The following is a 14,536-nucleotide window of genomic DNA, read 5'->3' on the forward strand; positions in this document are numbered from 1 at the left end:
CGAACCCGTGTCCCCTGCATCGGCAGGCGGACTCTCAACCACTGCGCCACCAGGGAAGCCCTATCCTTTGTTTTTTATCTTTAAAATAGAATAAAAATCAGGTTCTTTAGGACCCCTAACAGCAAACAGAATGCTTTATTCTCTTCAGTAACGGCACAATATTCATTTTGTGTTTTCTGGATGTTGGATCATGAAAAGAGAAACAGACTCTGATAGCAAATCATCCCGTTCTTCAGGTTTATTTATGTTGTTTCAATACACTGACAAAATACACCACATTTTGTTTGTCACTTTTTCTCTCTCAAGAGTCAAGAGTGACTTTAACCAGAGGATTCTCTTAAAGAACACGCACATGTGCGTGCACACACGAACACGCGCACACACACACACACACACACACACTCTCTCTCACGAGGCAAGTACAAAAAACATTAACTCCACCAAAGTGCATGTGAATGAAAGTGCAAACAGGCTTCATTTTTGAACTCTGGGATCATTCTCTCTGCTTCATAAATTAAACAGAAAGCATCTCACTGCCCTAGGCCAGGGCTGGGCAAGGGCTGGGAGAGGCTGCCGGGACCAAAGGGTATGTGGTTCCTGCCGCTGGAGAGCAGGGCGGAGGGCACAGGGCAGCGGTGCCAGCTCCCTCCCCTCACCCCTCACCGCAGGAGCCCAGGTCAAGGTACAATGATCTCATTTGGGGAAGGGATGGGGTGAAGGGAAGCGGGGTAGACAGAAGGCAGATTTCTTTCCCCCTTTTCTATGATTTGGTTTCTTTCCAGAGTTTGATGTTGGCGCAGACAGTGCTGAGGCCTCCAAGTTCGGAGGCCTGGGAGCCCTTTTCTCCAAGGCCCTTGGTCCATCCTGTCTCTCCTGTAGACAAGCATTAGGATGGTGGTGGACAGACCCACATGGCACAGCCGTCCCAGCTGTGCTCCTTAGAAGCGGAGAGGCCCCACAGCACAGCTGTGTGTGCTTGCTGTCTTCTCCTCACACCAGAGTCAACGAGCATCTCTCCCCAGTTTCACAAGGAGCAGACGAGGCCACGGAGCTGGTGGGTTTTACTGCCACCCAAGCAACCAAGAGAGAGAGGCTCAGCTCACTCCTCCTTACTCCTGGCCAAGGGGGCCCCAGTGCAGCCTCTGTAAACCCAACCCCCAGCCCGAGGCAGGGCCTGGCCGAGCCCTCCCAGGAAGGTAGGGCCTCTGAGGACCCTCTGCAGCCCTGTGGCAACTCAGCTGGGGGAGTTGAATGGCTGCCCTGGCCAAGCTGCCTCTGAGAAGGTTCCCTCCTGGACTGGGGCAGGGACTCAACAGAGTTTTGGGTTTCCCAAAGATAAAGCTTCATATTTTAACAATAATAGCCCTTGACATTTTCCCAGCACCGAGCCTCACACCTGCACCCTGTCAAACACTTCCAAGAATGCCCTACACGCACCCGCACATACACATCACAGGATGGACAGGAGGGGTCTGGGGAAGGCCCCTGGCTCCACAGGAGCTTGGCAGTGGCTCCGCACCCCCATGTGTGGGGCTGGCTCTTGCCGTGGCCTCTGCCCCCGCCCCTGTAGGCTGGGAGGCGGGTTTGGCAGTGGCTCAGTGGAGGCTAGGCGCCCTCTTGGACAGAAAGGTCAAAGTCCCAGAGCCCTGGCAGGCACCTGGCTGGCAGTACAAGACAGATGGAGAATGGTAAGAGAGGCTTAAGGGACATGGAGACTTCGAAGACAGAATTCACCTTCTTCCCAACTCCCAACTTCAAGGGGTGTTTATAAGACTCCCCGAGAGCAAGACATTTAAGGGACAGGTTGAATGTGATGCCATGGGGTGTATGTGCCAGGCAGAGTGCTACATCCCCACAGCAGGAGGCCTGACAGGCATAGGGCCTGTAACCCCCGGGCAACACATTGGCTGAGACCCATGGCTGCAGAGAAGGATGCTATACCCAGCTTTGAAAGCCACCATGCCTGCCGGACTGCCCTGCTGGCCCAAGGCCCGAGGTTATCTCATGTACCCTGGGGCTGGCCTCGGCCACCTAGTCAGCCAGGGTGCCTCCTCTCCACACTTGACACAGAAGGGGTGTAGGGGGGACATCGTGGAACCTTAACCTCTGCTACAGAAGTTAAACAGTTTCTAACCACCCACTCTACTGGAAACAGGATGGGGCATGGGACACTAAAATACCATGTGGTCCAGAACTGGGCGTGTTGAAGAAGGCATCCTGGCTCAGTATCCCTCACTTCCAGGCAAAAAACGGAAAGGCAGCCAAAGCCTCCCAATGGATCCTATGAAGACATATCTCTGGGGCTCACCCATCTAAGAGGGAAGAGCCGGCGGGGTCTGGCTGGGCCGTGCCCAGGAAACCAGGCAGCAGAATGTGGGCAGCAAAACCAGCAGACAGAAAGAGGGGAGGTGTCTTTTTGAATAAATACATTTTCGGCAGGGTCGCTTCCTGATAGGAGGAAAGGAAACAAGGAAGCAACAGCACAGAGAGATGCCAAAGAGAAAAGGGCCTCAGATTGGAGGACTCCTGTTCTACCAGACTGTTCTTAACGGCTGAGAGAAAGACCCTTTGGTGATGAAACAAGTCGCTGGAGATGTGGGGCCGCCATGGGTGGGGCACCTTCAAACTTCTCCATCAGTGGCGCTCGCCCCGCCCAGTCTCACCCTCACCGGTGTGCCCGGTGGCAGATGAGCTCTAGGACTCGGGGGCTAGGACTCCATCCTCCCCAGGGCTCCTCTGCTTCCCTGGACCTTGTACAATGCAGCCCCAGCGAGAAGGACCACCCCTGATAAGGGACAGAGGGTGGCAGGGGCACGGATGGGATGTGAGGAACTCAAGCCGGGAAGGAAGCAGCAGCTGCAGAGGGAGATATTTAAGAGACCAGCCCTAAGCCAGTCACTTTAAGGTGTCGTCGGCGTTTTTGAACATGAGAATGGCGTTATAGATCTTCAAGGCTGGGCCCAGCTTGACACTCATGATCTTCACAATGTCCGCCTGTGTCAGCAAAAGGAAGGCCTCGCCGTCAATCATCTGAGGAGTTGCGGGAGGGAGGTGGAAAGCGGAGAAGGTGGAGAGGGTCACGGGGAAGGAGGGGGTGTGCATGGGGGGTGGAGAGGGAGAAAGAAAATAGGAGTAAAGGACAGATGGGGGAAGGGAAACAGGAGGGGTGGAGAGGAAGGAGAAAGGACAAGGGAGGGAGGAAGGAAAAAAGGAAGACAGCAATGGGGAGAGAGAAGGAAAGAAAGATATCCACTGGTTTCCCCACGTCCACACACACACACACACACACACACACACACACACACGCACACGCGCTCTCACTCTCTCTCTTTCTGCTGGCTGGTCTGGATTTCAGTATGTGTTTACATAATGTCCTCTGAGTCCTCATTGACAGCGGCTTCAAAATACCTGCTGTTGCTGTCCCCACATAAGGGTCAATCTTGGCACTGCGAATAGTAAATAAGCAGACACCGAGGGCATTCCCACGTGCTGCAGGTTGAGCGCTACCATGTTACCTATGAGCTATTCTTGAGAAGGAAGGGGGGTGGTGCTGGGAAGGAAGAGAGGAAGAGAGAAAAAGAGAGATTAAATCTGAATCTAACCAACCTCTGCACCTGACATCCAGTTGATAAAAGACACAGGGGAGAGTGGACCTAGTTAAACAATACCACAAGGAAGCAGTGAGACAGATCTGGAAGTTCACATTCACCAAGACTGTTTCCAATGTCACAAAAAAATAAAAATTAAATAAAATTAAAAAGGAGAGGAAACTATTCTAGAATAGAAGATATTTAAGAGACATAACAACCCAAACCAACTGTGTGGATCTTGCTTGGGTCCTGGCTCAAAAACACCAACTGCAGAAGATACTCTGGGCACGAGCAGGGAAATCTGAATACAGGCTGGGTATTAGGTGATATAAAGGAGCTACTGTCCACTTGTTCAGTGTGATAACAAGGTTGTGGTTATGTGGAAAAAGACTTTAGTTTTTAGAGATGCGTGCTGAAGTACTCAGGGGTGAAATGTCGTGATGGCCATTTTCTACTTAAAACTACTTCATCTGGGACTTCCCTGGTGGCGCAGTGGTTAAGAATCCACCTGCCAATGCAGGGGACATGGCTTCGAGCCCTGGTCTGGGAAGATCCCACATGCCGCGGAGCAACTAAGCCCACGAGCCACAACTACTGAAGCCCGTGAGCCTGGAGCCCGTGCTCCACAACAAGAGAAGCCACCGCGATGAGAAGCCCACGCACCGCAATGAAGAGCAGCCCCTGCTCGCCGCAACTAGAGAAAGCCCGCGTTGCAGCACCAAAGACCCAATGCAGCCATAAATAAATAAATAAAATAACCTTTCTTAAAAAAAACCCAAAAAACAAAAAACTGCTTCATCTAAAAATAGGTGAAGCAAATAATTGTTAATTCTCCGGGATAGGGAGATGGGTAGGGAAAGGGAGGGGAGAAGCCCGTTGGGGAGGAGGGAAAGAGATGCAGAGAGCCAGGGCAGGAGATGGGGCTAGGGGTGGGGTATGGTGAGCACAAGGGCCTTTTCTCTTAGCGGGTGGGCCTGGCTGGGCTGCGGAGCCTCTGGGCAGGAGGGCCATGTGGCTCCTGGTCCCACCATTTGGCTTGAAGAATCCCCTCCTCTGGGTACTGGGACCCCCTTTTTGAAAAGGTATCACCCCTCCTATGCTCCATCCTTAAGAATCATGGCAAACAAAACACTTCTATGGTGTTTCTTACATGGCCAACACTGTTCTTAAACACTTTTCGTATATTAACTGATTTAATAATTCTCACAACACCCCTCTGAAGCAGTACCAGTATTAATTACCCCCATTTTACAGGTGAGGAAACTGAGGCAGAAAGACTAAGGAATTTGCCCTCATCACATGATGCTGGGCCAGGCACACAGCAGACTTCAATAATTATTTGCCGAGTAAATTAAACAAATACATGAGAGCTACAATAAAGGTGACAAAGGGAGGACTGGGCAGACTTTTCTTAGGCCCATCAGTGCCAACCACCAGACTGAACAGACTACCCCTAAGACCATCTATCCGATATGCTCTAATTTCTCACTCATGAAGCATCCCTTTAATGAATGGTCTGTGTCCTGGCTGGAAAGAATCCTGACTCATGTCCCTGAAAGCATCAGTTCAGCCAGAGAAAGCCCATTCCTTGGAGCATGGTCCTCCCTGGGGAAATGGATGACATGGACCAGATCCCGGAGAAGGTAATCCTCAGACCCTGCAAAGGTCCTCCTCCACCCTGAGACTCTCTATGATGCCGGTGGGCCACCAGCACACCTTCCCTGCTTTTGCCATTGCTTTTTTGCTTCACAGATCATGATGAACTGAGATACACAGCAGATGTTGCTGGGAGAGATAGACCTTTTCCTAAAAAGGGGAGGATGCCCAAGGATCAAACTCTGGGGTGATTCCACAGCTGGCTAAACCACTGCACTCAAAGAGCGTTGATTTGTGACCTGTTGTCACCTACAGGAAGATCTCTAATGGGTGTCACTTGCTTCCGCTCTGTCCACAGAACTAGTGGTCTTTCACCTACAGCTCACTGCTTCTCCACTCTGGTAAGCCTTTGGGTCTTAATTTTAAGTGTGTGTTAGGATCCTTGCAGTAAATGGCAATAGCTGTGCCAGTCAAAATACACTTTAATTGACTGCCACTGAGGAAGCTAAGTTTGGAAAACAAAAGTTCAAGCAGAGAGCACAACTTTTGCTGCGAATGGAATCCTGTTTCCAGGATGGTTTCCCTTCCTGAGGACGGTCTGAACAGACGGTGTGGTTCCCAAGCTGGGCCATGGTGCGTACCAGATTTTTCCCAGAGACGTGGGTCACTATGACTGGCCCCCCCAGGTGGGATGACAGGGGGCCCTCTCTAGCTGGGGGAGTGCTGGGGAGGGCTCCTGCGTCCTACTATCTCAACGATGGTGACCCTCCGCTGTCCCCACCCTGCGCTTTGCACCTTACCTCATCTTTGAAGAGCCGTGCTTGGTCCTCACAACCTGTCAGGGTCTGAACAAAGCCGAAGACCTTGGAAACCAAAGAAGACATGTTGCCGAGGGGACGGGGCTCGGGAGAGGAGGGAGGAGGCGGGCCTACCCGGCCTTGGTGCCTCCTGGGCTATGGCAGTGTTGCTTTTTCTTATCAGCCTAAGAGGATCTTGCACCTCTGTGCTGCTGGGTGAGCGAGGTGAGGCCCCTTGCTCCCGAGGCCCAGGCCTGAGCCTGTCTCTCCTGCTGAACTAGCAGCATGCCCTCCTCCCCATCCACTAGGATGGGCCTATCAAACAGTCCCTCAGTCCCCCCCACCTGCCCCCACTGAGCAGCTGGGAGGGACTGTGGACCGCAGGAGGTTGAGTCAGGAGCGGTGTGGGCCTCTGCCTGACAGGGGCCTTTCCTGAGCCCTCCTGCCAGGGTGCGGTGAGGGCAAAGTAGAGGAGGAGGAAGAGGGAGGGGCCCTCACCTCATTGATGGTCCACTTGGCGACTGTCGAGGCTGAGATGCCCGCCACACCTGGCAGGAGCTTGCAGTGTTGCTCCCAGCACGCTGACAGAGACCGGTCGGGGTGGGCCGACAGGGCCGACATGAACAGGGACTGGTGCATGACGTCAGTGGTCAGTGCTGGAAGGCAGAGGCAGAGGCAGAAGCAGAGGCTGGCGGCCGAGGCCGAAGGCTAACCTGGTCCCCGCAGCCCGCTCATCCCCAGGCCACCTGAGACTGGCTGGCAGAGTGGCAGGACCATGGCCCCTTTCGGACAGCCCTGCAGAGCCAAGAGGGGGATCAGATCTCCTGACTCCTCATCCAGTGCTCGCCCCTTGGGGTAAAGTGGGTTCCTCACATTACAGACTGTGTAGAATGGCCCCACCCCCATCCTTCTGAGGCTGCATCACCCTGGGCCCTTCGAGGATGCTCTTCTCTCCTGGATCTGCTGCAGCATCCCAGAAACACCACTCTCTAGATACCTTGCATCAAAACGGCCCCCAACATCCAAGCAACCTCAGCCCGGACATCAAAAGTCCATTCTGCTTGCCCTCCTTTTCCTAAGTCCTTTTGGGCCCCCATTCTTGCAGCCTCAGGGGGATCCTGTTTGAGAATCAGGATCAGCCTGCCCAGTCTGACACGCACCCCCTACCTGCTGCCTCTGTCTCAAGCTCCACTCCTCCCCACTACGTCCCCAGCTGGGTCTAGTTCATTCTCTGCGTACCAGACCCCGGTCTACTCCGGCACATCTGGGGTGACCCCTGACCCACTCGCCATGCTGCCTGTCCCTCTGCTTCCTGATCTGTTCCTGGAACCCCTGGCTCCCGACTCCAGCCTCCAAGCAGCTCTTCGATTTGGTAAGTGACCCTGTTCTACCTGGCTTCCTCTTTGGCCAGGCTTGGTGGCTGTCTGCTTGGACTTCATCTACTTCTGGCCACTCTGGCAAACCTGGCCCCTACCCACCTTACCTGCCTTGGATGGGCCACATGGCCACTGTCCCATGGGGCTTGCCCTGCCTCTGCCCAGAATCCAAGACAGCCGGCTCTATCCTGTTCAGGTGCTAACTCTAGACTCTCGTGAACGCGGTCCCCCACTGCCCTCCTCATGCAGGCCCACCCTGCTCATCACATTGTCCTTGCATCCCTCCTCTTTGCTTCAGCCTTTCACCCTGACTCCTTGTACCTCACAATCATCCTCAGAGCCTCTGGGATCCTGTTTCCAGCCCCACTGACTGTTCTTCTGTAACTCGGCCCGCCTGCTGCCTCTCTCTGCTCATCAGCCCAAACCCAGGCACCTGCCCACACCCTGAAGAGCACCACCCTTCAGCACCACCAGGGAGCCTACAACTGCTCCACAGCCCAGCCAGCTCTCTCAGGACCCGTTTGGGGTGCACCCCGGATCTCCCGTGACAGCTACTGCCACCAGCACTTCATCTACCTGCCCTCGGGTCTGGCCTCCTGTCCACCCAGGTACCCCTCTTTGAAGCCCTGTGTCTGGTGCTCCATGTACGCTGGCGAGGAATCTGGGAGCTGTGCTTCTCCTTATCTTTCTTCCCCAGAGCACAGGACAGGAGCTTTTGCAGGCACCCGTGATATCTTCTCTAACTACAAAACATCTAGCTGCAGGTCAGAAACAGCTCCTCTTGTTCTTTTTTTTTTTTGGCTTAAAAGCAACAGAAATGTATTCCTCACGGTACTACAGGTTGGAAGTCCCAGATCAAGGCACCAGCAGATTTGATATCTGGTGAAGGTCTGCTTCCTGACCCACAGGCTGCCATCGTCTCACTGTGTCTTCACATGGCAGAAGGGGCAAGGGGTCTCTTATAAGGGCACTAATCTCATTCTCAAGGGCTCCATCCTCATGACCTAATCACCTCCCAAAGACCCCACCCCAAATACCGTGACACTGGGGATTAGGTTTCAACATATGACTTTGAGGGGGATACAAACGTTCAGTCTATAGCACTATTATTACTGGAGGTTAATAACGGTGTGCTGAATAGGCACTGCGGAAAGGCAGGGGAACTACGGTGTGAGGGCGGCAGTGGGGGTAATGCAGTATAATAGAAAACACAAACTGGACTCAGAATCAGGAAATGGGGTTAGTTCCTTACTAACTTGCTCTTTAGTCCTGGGCAGGTCATTTAACATGGGCCTCAGTTTCTCCATCTGTAAATAAACTGGTTGGGTAAGGAAATCACTGCGGTTTCCTCATTCTTTCCAACAGCTGACACTCATGGGGCGTGAATGATCCCGCGAACAGAGTGAGCACAGCTGAGGCCTGTCCTCTCCAGGCAGTCTCCCCCAGGGAGCTGTTTCCCAGCAAACCCACAGGGAGAAGGTCTACCCACGGATGCGTGAGAAGTCTCCTCCGGAACGAAATCCAGAGTGACAAGTGTCCCCTCTGGGAGAGCCAGCTGGTGGAATGGGGAGCTCTGCCCAGAGGTCAGAGGCCTGGGCTCTGTCCCCCACCCTGTCCCTGAAGTGCCTCAGGCCTTGGGTGAGTCCTTCCCGGTCCAATCTGGGCCACAGCCTCAGTCTGTAGAAAGGAGTTCTCAGGATAATTCTGGAATGAACACAGTAGGCAAGAGCCCTCTGGCAGTCAGAACATGGAAGCCGACAAGGTGTACCAGGACGGGATAGAAGAGGTGCCCACGGCAGTGAGGGCCGGGAGGCAGGCCAAGACCCGCCTCACTCAGGCCTGAGGCTGTGGGAATTGCCTTCTGTTTCTACCAAGAGGAAACAGTATGGAACAGCAGCAAGAGGGAGTCAGGCAAGACATCAGGACTAATAATTCCTGCAGGTTATCAAGCACTTCACATGGACCACCTCATTTAAGCCTCTCACCACCTTTTAAGATTGGCACTATTATTATTATTATTATTTTTTTTGTGGTACGCGGGCCTCTCACTGTCATGGCCTCTCCCGTTGCAGAGCACAGGCTCCGGACGCGCAGGCTCAGCGGCCATGGCTCACGGGCCCAGCTGCTCCGCGGCATGTGGGATCTTCCCGGACCGGGGCACGAACCCACGTCCCCTGCATCAGCAGGCGGATTCTCAACCGCTGCGCCACCAGGGAAGCCCGGCACTATTATTATTAGCATTTTACAGATGAGGAAGCTGAGGCTCAGAGAGGTGGCTTCACCTGCTCAAGATCTCACAGCATGTAAAAGGCAGTCCGCCTTGAGGTTGCGCTTTAAATCTCTGTGCTAATACTGCCCGGGTTACAGAGACTGTTCCTGAAGAACTGGAATAGCCTGGGTCCTGCCCAGAAATTGTGCATTGATCCAGGTGATTTCTCAGGGTCTCTTCTTGCCTTAAAGTGATGTGCATTCAGGGAATTCCCTGGCGGCCCAGTGGTTAGGACTCTGTGCTTCCACTGCAAGTGACCCAGGTTCGATCCCTCGTCGGGGAACTAAGATCCCACGAGCCCCCAGGCGTGGCCAAAAAAATTATCTATCTAACAAAAAAAATGATGCACATTCAACTCAACTGAAACAAGATCCCCAGCATCCCTGCTGTGTATCAGGACCTGTGCCAGTGGCTGAAGATATAGATGAATTCATCATGCAGTGGAGGGCTCAGTCACCTTGTCCCTCCCCTTGGAGCCATGGGCTGAGCTGTGTCCCATGCCCCTTAAAATTGATATGTTAGAGCTCTAATCTCCAGTACCTCAGAATGCGACTGTATTTGGAGAAAGGGCCTTTAAAGAGGTGATTAAGTTAAAATGAGGCTGATAAGGTGGACCCTAATCCAATCTGCCTGGTATCCTTATAAGAAAAGGAATTTTGGAGACATGGAGAGACCCTGGGGGCACACAGGCATAGAGCAAAGACCATGTGGGACACAAGCAGGAAGGTGGCTGTCTGTACGCCAAGGAGAGAGGCCTCAGAAGAAACCAAACCTGTTGATCCTTTGAGCTTGGACCTCCAGCCTCCAGAAGTGTGAGAAAGTACACTTCTGTTGAAGCCACCCAGTCTGTGGTACTTGGCTGTTGCCGCCAAGCTAAGACAAAGGAGGTGGAAAAGTGAACTGACATGTGGGTCAGATAATTTACGTCTGTTGTACCAGCAGCGATAGCAGAAGTCAGACCCGAGTTTGAAGCCCAGCTCAGCCCCTTATGAGGTGAATGACCTTGGGCAAATGACCTCACTCTACCAACCTCTCACTCCTCTTCTCTCAGGAGAGAACGACATCTATGTTACAGACCACTTGTGAGAGTCAGCAACGGTTTAGGTAAAGCATCTGAAACGGTGCTGGGCCCATAGTAGGTGCTCAATAAACAGCAAAGTAGCCACTATTATTTCAGGTAATTGACACCAGAAAGGCAGATATTATTCATGTTTTCAAATGAGGAAACTGAAGCTCAGAGATGTTAATTAAGTTGCTCAAGGCCACACAGCTAGAAAGTGACAGCCATGGCCTCCCTCCCTGGAAGCCTAGATTGAGAAAAGCAAAGCTGGAGGCATCATCCCACCTCACAGTGAACCAGAAGTCCAGAGAGGCTCTGCGCCTTTCCCGGAAAATCACAGCAAAACCGGGGATGAAAAGGGGCTGGAATCTGAGGTCGCTCAAGGCCCTACCCTGTGGTCTTGCCACTGCTCTGTATCCCCAAGTATCTCGAATGCAGAGGTGGCCTGCCTGCCAGCTTCTCCGGCTCTGGGCACCCCTGGTGACTCCTCCCACCAATTACTAAGTACTCATTGTGAACGCGGCGGAGGACACAGGAATAAATGACTCAGGACTCACTCGGGAAATCTTCCTGTGGTATCTTCTGATACTTTGGAGGGCGTCCGATCCTGGAGAGAGAGGGACCAGGTCCGTGGCAGGGAATCAGGGCCTGGCCTGGCCCAGGAGGACTCGAGGCCCTGCACCCTTGCCCTCCGCACCGGCTGTGATGGCGAGGCTTCTTCCTTAGGGAGAAGCCCGAGAGGTTCCTCTTACGGGCCAAGGCCTCCGTGTCGGACAGCTCTGCCTTCAGCCGGCTCTGGTTCCTCTCGGCCAGTGGGCAGCCCGAGAGGCAGTGGTGGGCTGTGAACTTGCCTGTGACGTGGCCAGAGCCATCACAACCAGGAGTGGGGCACTTTCTGGAGAAGAAGAAGGCTTAAGATGGGCTGAATCTGATTGTTCCCACTTAGCTCTTCCCAACCCTGGCCCCATTAGGAGACCGGCTGGGTGGACCCTGGTCGACCACCCATAGTGGGTATAAAACAGACCCTCTCTGAGCAACAATGCCCGAGGGTCTCTTAGCAGGAGCCCTTCACTCACCGGTGGTGAAAGCTGTACTTGGAGGTCCTGGTCTGTGGCAGGCTTCGACAGCTGAGAGGGGGACAGCCCCCAGGGGAGGCAGAGCTGGGCTCTCTGGGTCCTGGAGGGGCAGGAAGAAAAGGGTCAGCACAGGGCCCTGGGAGTGGGGGAGGGGCTGGGAGAGGAGTCATGCAGGGCAGGGCAGGTCAGCACCGGGAACCAGTTCCCCAGGTACAAGGGGTCCTGAACCAGGCTGGGACACCACTTCCTGGATGGATATGGATGTCAGCCCCTCTTGGGGGAATGAGGGCTTGGCTCTCATATACTTTGTGGAAACCTGCAGGTCATACTCTCTGAAAGGAGGAGAACCCTTGGGGAGATCAACTCAGAGCCGGTGTGGGCACACCTGCCCCCGGAAGCCACATCAGGCAGATTTTCACGTTATTCTTGTTTCTCAGTTTTACCCCCAAGACTTTGGTGACGATTTTTAGGCTCTGCCCATGTGCAGAGAACAATCAAGATGAATCAACACCACACGTGAAACAGATGTGGGTGACCTCTAACCCCTGCCTGCTGAGGGGACCAGGATTTGATTTAGGGAGCCACACTGCCTTAGCAAACACAGCACATGCTCTGTGTGGCTCTGCTACTCACTGAGAGAACTCCCCAGGGGTACAACTACCTCCTAAGCATATGCTCCCAAGTGAGCTTGGCCCTTCACACCTCCAGGCTCCAAACCCAGAAAACTGGGGAGGCCAGAAGCACTGCTATGTGTAGCAGAGACCCCCAGGGTGGGGAGGATGAGGGACCCCAGAGCTCACTGTGGGCATACTATAGAAGGGGGAGGGGTGCCAGAGCTCGGGGGCAGGGTCGGACATCAGGACGAGAGGGTCAGAGGGCCCTAGGGGTACACACGGAGAGGAGGCTGCAGGGGATGCCCTGTCTTGGAGCACCAGCCCGCTGGGTGGACGTCAGGGTGATCGGCATCGATCCAGAAGTCATAGGCGTGACTCCAGCCATCAAAGTGGAGCTGGGGAGGAAAGGCCCTTGGAGGTCAGGTGTTCCTCGTGGAGCCCAGCTCAGCCGGGAGGTCCTCCAGGCTCCAGGAGGCTCTCCCCATCCCCGGGGCCCGTCAGAAGCAAGATCCTGGATTGGAAGAACCAAGGGGCCAACCCCACAGTAATCTGTCTTGGCCACCACACTTCTCAAGGGTTTCACCCTTTAAGTTACTGGCATCTCCCATCAATCCTTGGCTAGGACAAGGATTATGAGGCCCATTTTATAGGCTCAGGGAGGGGATGTGACTTGTCCAGACTCACAAAAGTCAGTCACAGATGAGGCCAGACTGAGACCCAAGATCTTCAGCCTCAAGTTTAGAGCTCCCTTCCCTGCGACGCACAGCCTCCCTCAAGTCTGGCTCATGCCATGCCCTTGACCTCAACTCAGCCTACGGAAGTCCTGCCCAATTGGCCTGTCCACTCTCCCAGCCCGAGGGGCCCAGAGCCACCTTTATCCGATGGTCCTCCACATCCTCCACGCTGGCCACACGAATTAGGGCTGGGTTCCTGCGGTCCACGGCCTCCAGTTTCATGTTGACCAGGAAGCTGTGCGGGGGACGCTGCAGGGGGACAGCGGCCTTCAGGCCAAGGCCCAGCTCAGCAGAGGTGAGTCCCCAAGGGGGGAGACCAGGTGCTGTGCCTGGGGAAACCACAGCCAAAGGGGGAGGCCAGGGCCCCATCCTGGCTGGCCGAGGGCTCCTCACCTTCCCGAGCTCAGCTCCGTGGGGGGAGAGATGACTCACCACCTTGAAGGCCCAGGCGGGCACAGCAGAGGCCCCAGTTTCTTCCAGATATTTCTCCCAACAGAAGCTGTCAGGGTCTGGGTAGTCTGCAGGAGAGGATGAGCGCAATGTCTAGGCACCCAGGTGTACTGGGGGAGCTCCCCCACTCCAAGCAGGACCAGGGGCATGGAAAGGACAAAGGCCCGTGGAGAGAAGTCCCCCAGCATCACTACAGCCTGCTCCTTGCAGGGGGCTCCTGAGACAGAGGGGTGCCAGGCAGAAGCAAGCACACCACCTCACAGTTCACAGCGCTTTCTGGGAACCCTGGCCCCTAGCCCCCTCCTCGGCTCTGTTGCTCCAGCCCCGGTCCCATCCGAACCCCTACTGCATGTGGGCCAGCATAACACCCCGACAGGGAAGGATACACTTTCTTTGCTCTGGACTCCTGCTCCCTTGCTGAGGGGGGGTGGTCATCTAACTTTCTTCCCTTCAACATTAACAGAGTCAGGGTTTGACAGGCCTCTCCTAAGATCAGAGGGTTCTCAACTCCCAGGCAAAGAAGCTAAGGCTCCAGGCCACATCTGTCCCCTCACCCTGCCCGCTAAAGACCCAGCTAATGAGATACTGGTAAGGGACCAGGGAGAGGAGGGCTTGGCTCAGGCTGCAGGGTCACCTTGTGGAGGGGTGAGGGGCTTTCCTTGCTTCTGGCACCAGCCCACTGGATGGATGTAGGGGCTGCTGGGATCACACCTGAAATGCAAGAATTATTCACTGTCCCAAGAATCAATCTTGTGAAAATGACTTTACTACCCAAAGCAATCTACAGATTCAATGCAAGCCCTATCAAATTACCAGTGGCATTTTTTACAGAACTAGAACAAAAAATCTTAAAATTTGTATGGAGACACAAAAGACCCCAAATAGCCAAAGCAGTCTTGAGGGAAAAAAACGGAGCTGGAGGAATCAGGCTCCCTGACTTCAGACTATACTACAAAGCTACAGTAATCAAGACA

The 14,536-nt window shown here is 54.1% G+C and overlaps 1 protein-coding gene across 4 annotated transcripts in view; it reads right to left on the bottom strand.

The window, feature by feature from the left end:
* Positions 1–230: 230 nt before the first annotated feature.
* Positions 231–14,536, bottom strand: part of L3MBTL1 (L3MBTL histone methyl-lysine binding protein 1) — a 32,310-nt gene continuing 18,004 nt past the window's right edge. The window contains exons 10-19 of one of the 4 annotated variants that reach the window (XM_055082127.1): positions 14,197–14,273; positions 13,545–13,630; positions 13,251–13,361; positions 12,659–12,773; positions 11,765–11,864; positions 11,386–11,583; positions 11,246–11,295; positions 6,482–6,639; positions 5,987–6,049; positions 2,032–3,030 (exon numbers count right to left, since the gene is read on the bottom strand). In XM_055082127.1, coding sequence (XP_054938102.1) covers positions 2,896–3,030; positions 5,987–6,049; positions 6,482–6,639; positions 11,246–11,295; positions 11,386–11,583; positions 11,765–11,864; positions 12,659–12,773; positions 13,251–13,361; positions 13,545–13,630; positions 14,197–14,273 — 1,093 coding nt within the window. In that variant the 3' untranslated portion in view covers positions 2,032–2,895. Of the gene's footprint in view, positions 1,065–2,031; positions 3,031–3,148; positions 3,654–5,986; positions 6,050–6,481; positions 6,640–11,245; positions 11,584–11,764; positions 11,865–12,658; positions 12,774–13,250; positions 13,380–13,544; positions 13,631–14,196; positions 14,274–14,536 lie in introns of those variants that run through there. The other 3 variants (XM_024128591.3, XM_024128592.3, XM_024128589.2) reach the window with 3 other exon arrangements.

The sequence above is a fragment of the Physeter macrocephalus genome, unplaced genomic scaffold (assembly GCF_002837175.3).
Source record: "Physeter macrocephalus isolate SW-GA unplaced genomic scaffold, ASM283717v5 random_20, whole genome shotgun sequence".
NCBI lineage: Eukaryota > Metazoa > Chordata > Mammalia > Artiodactyla > Physeteridae > Physeter > Physeter macrocephalus.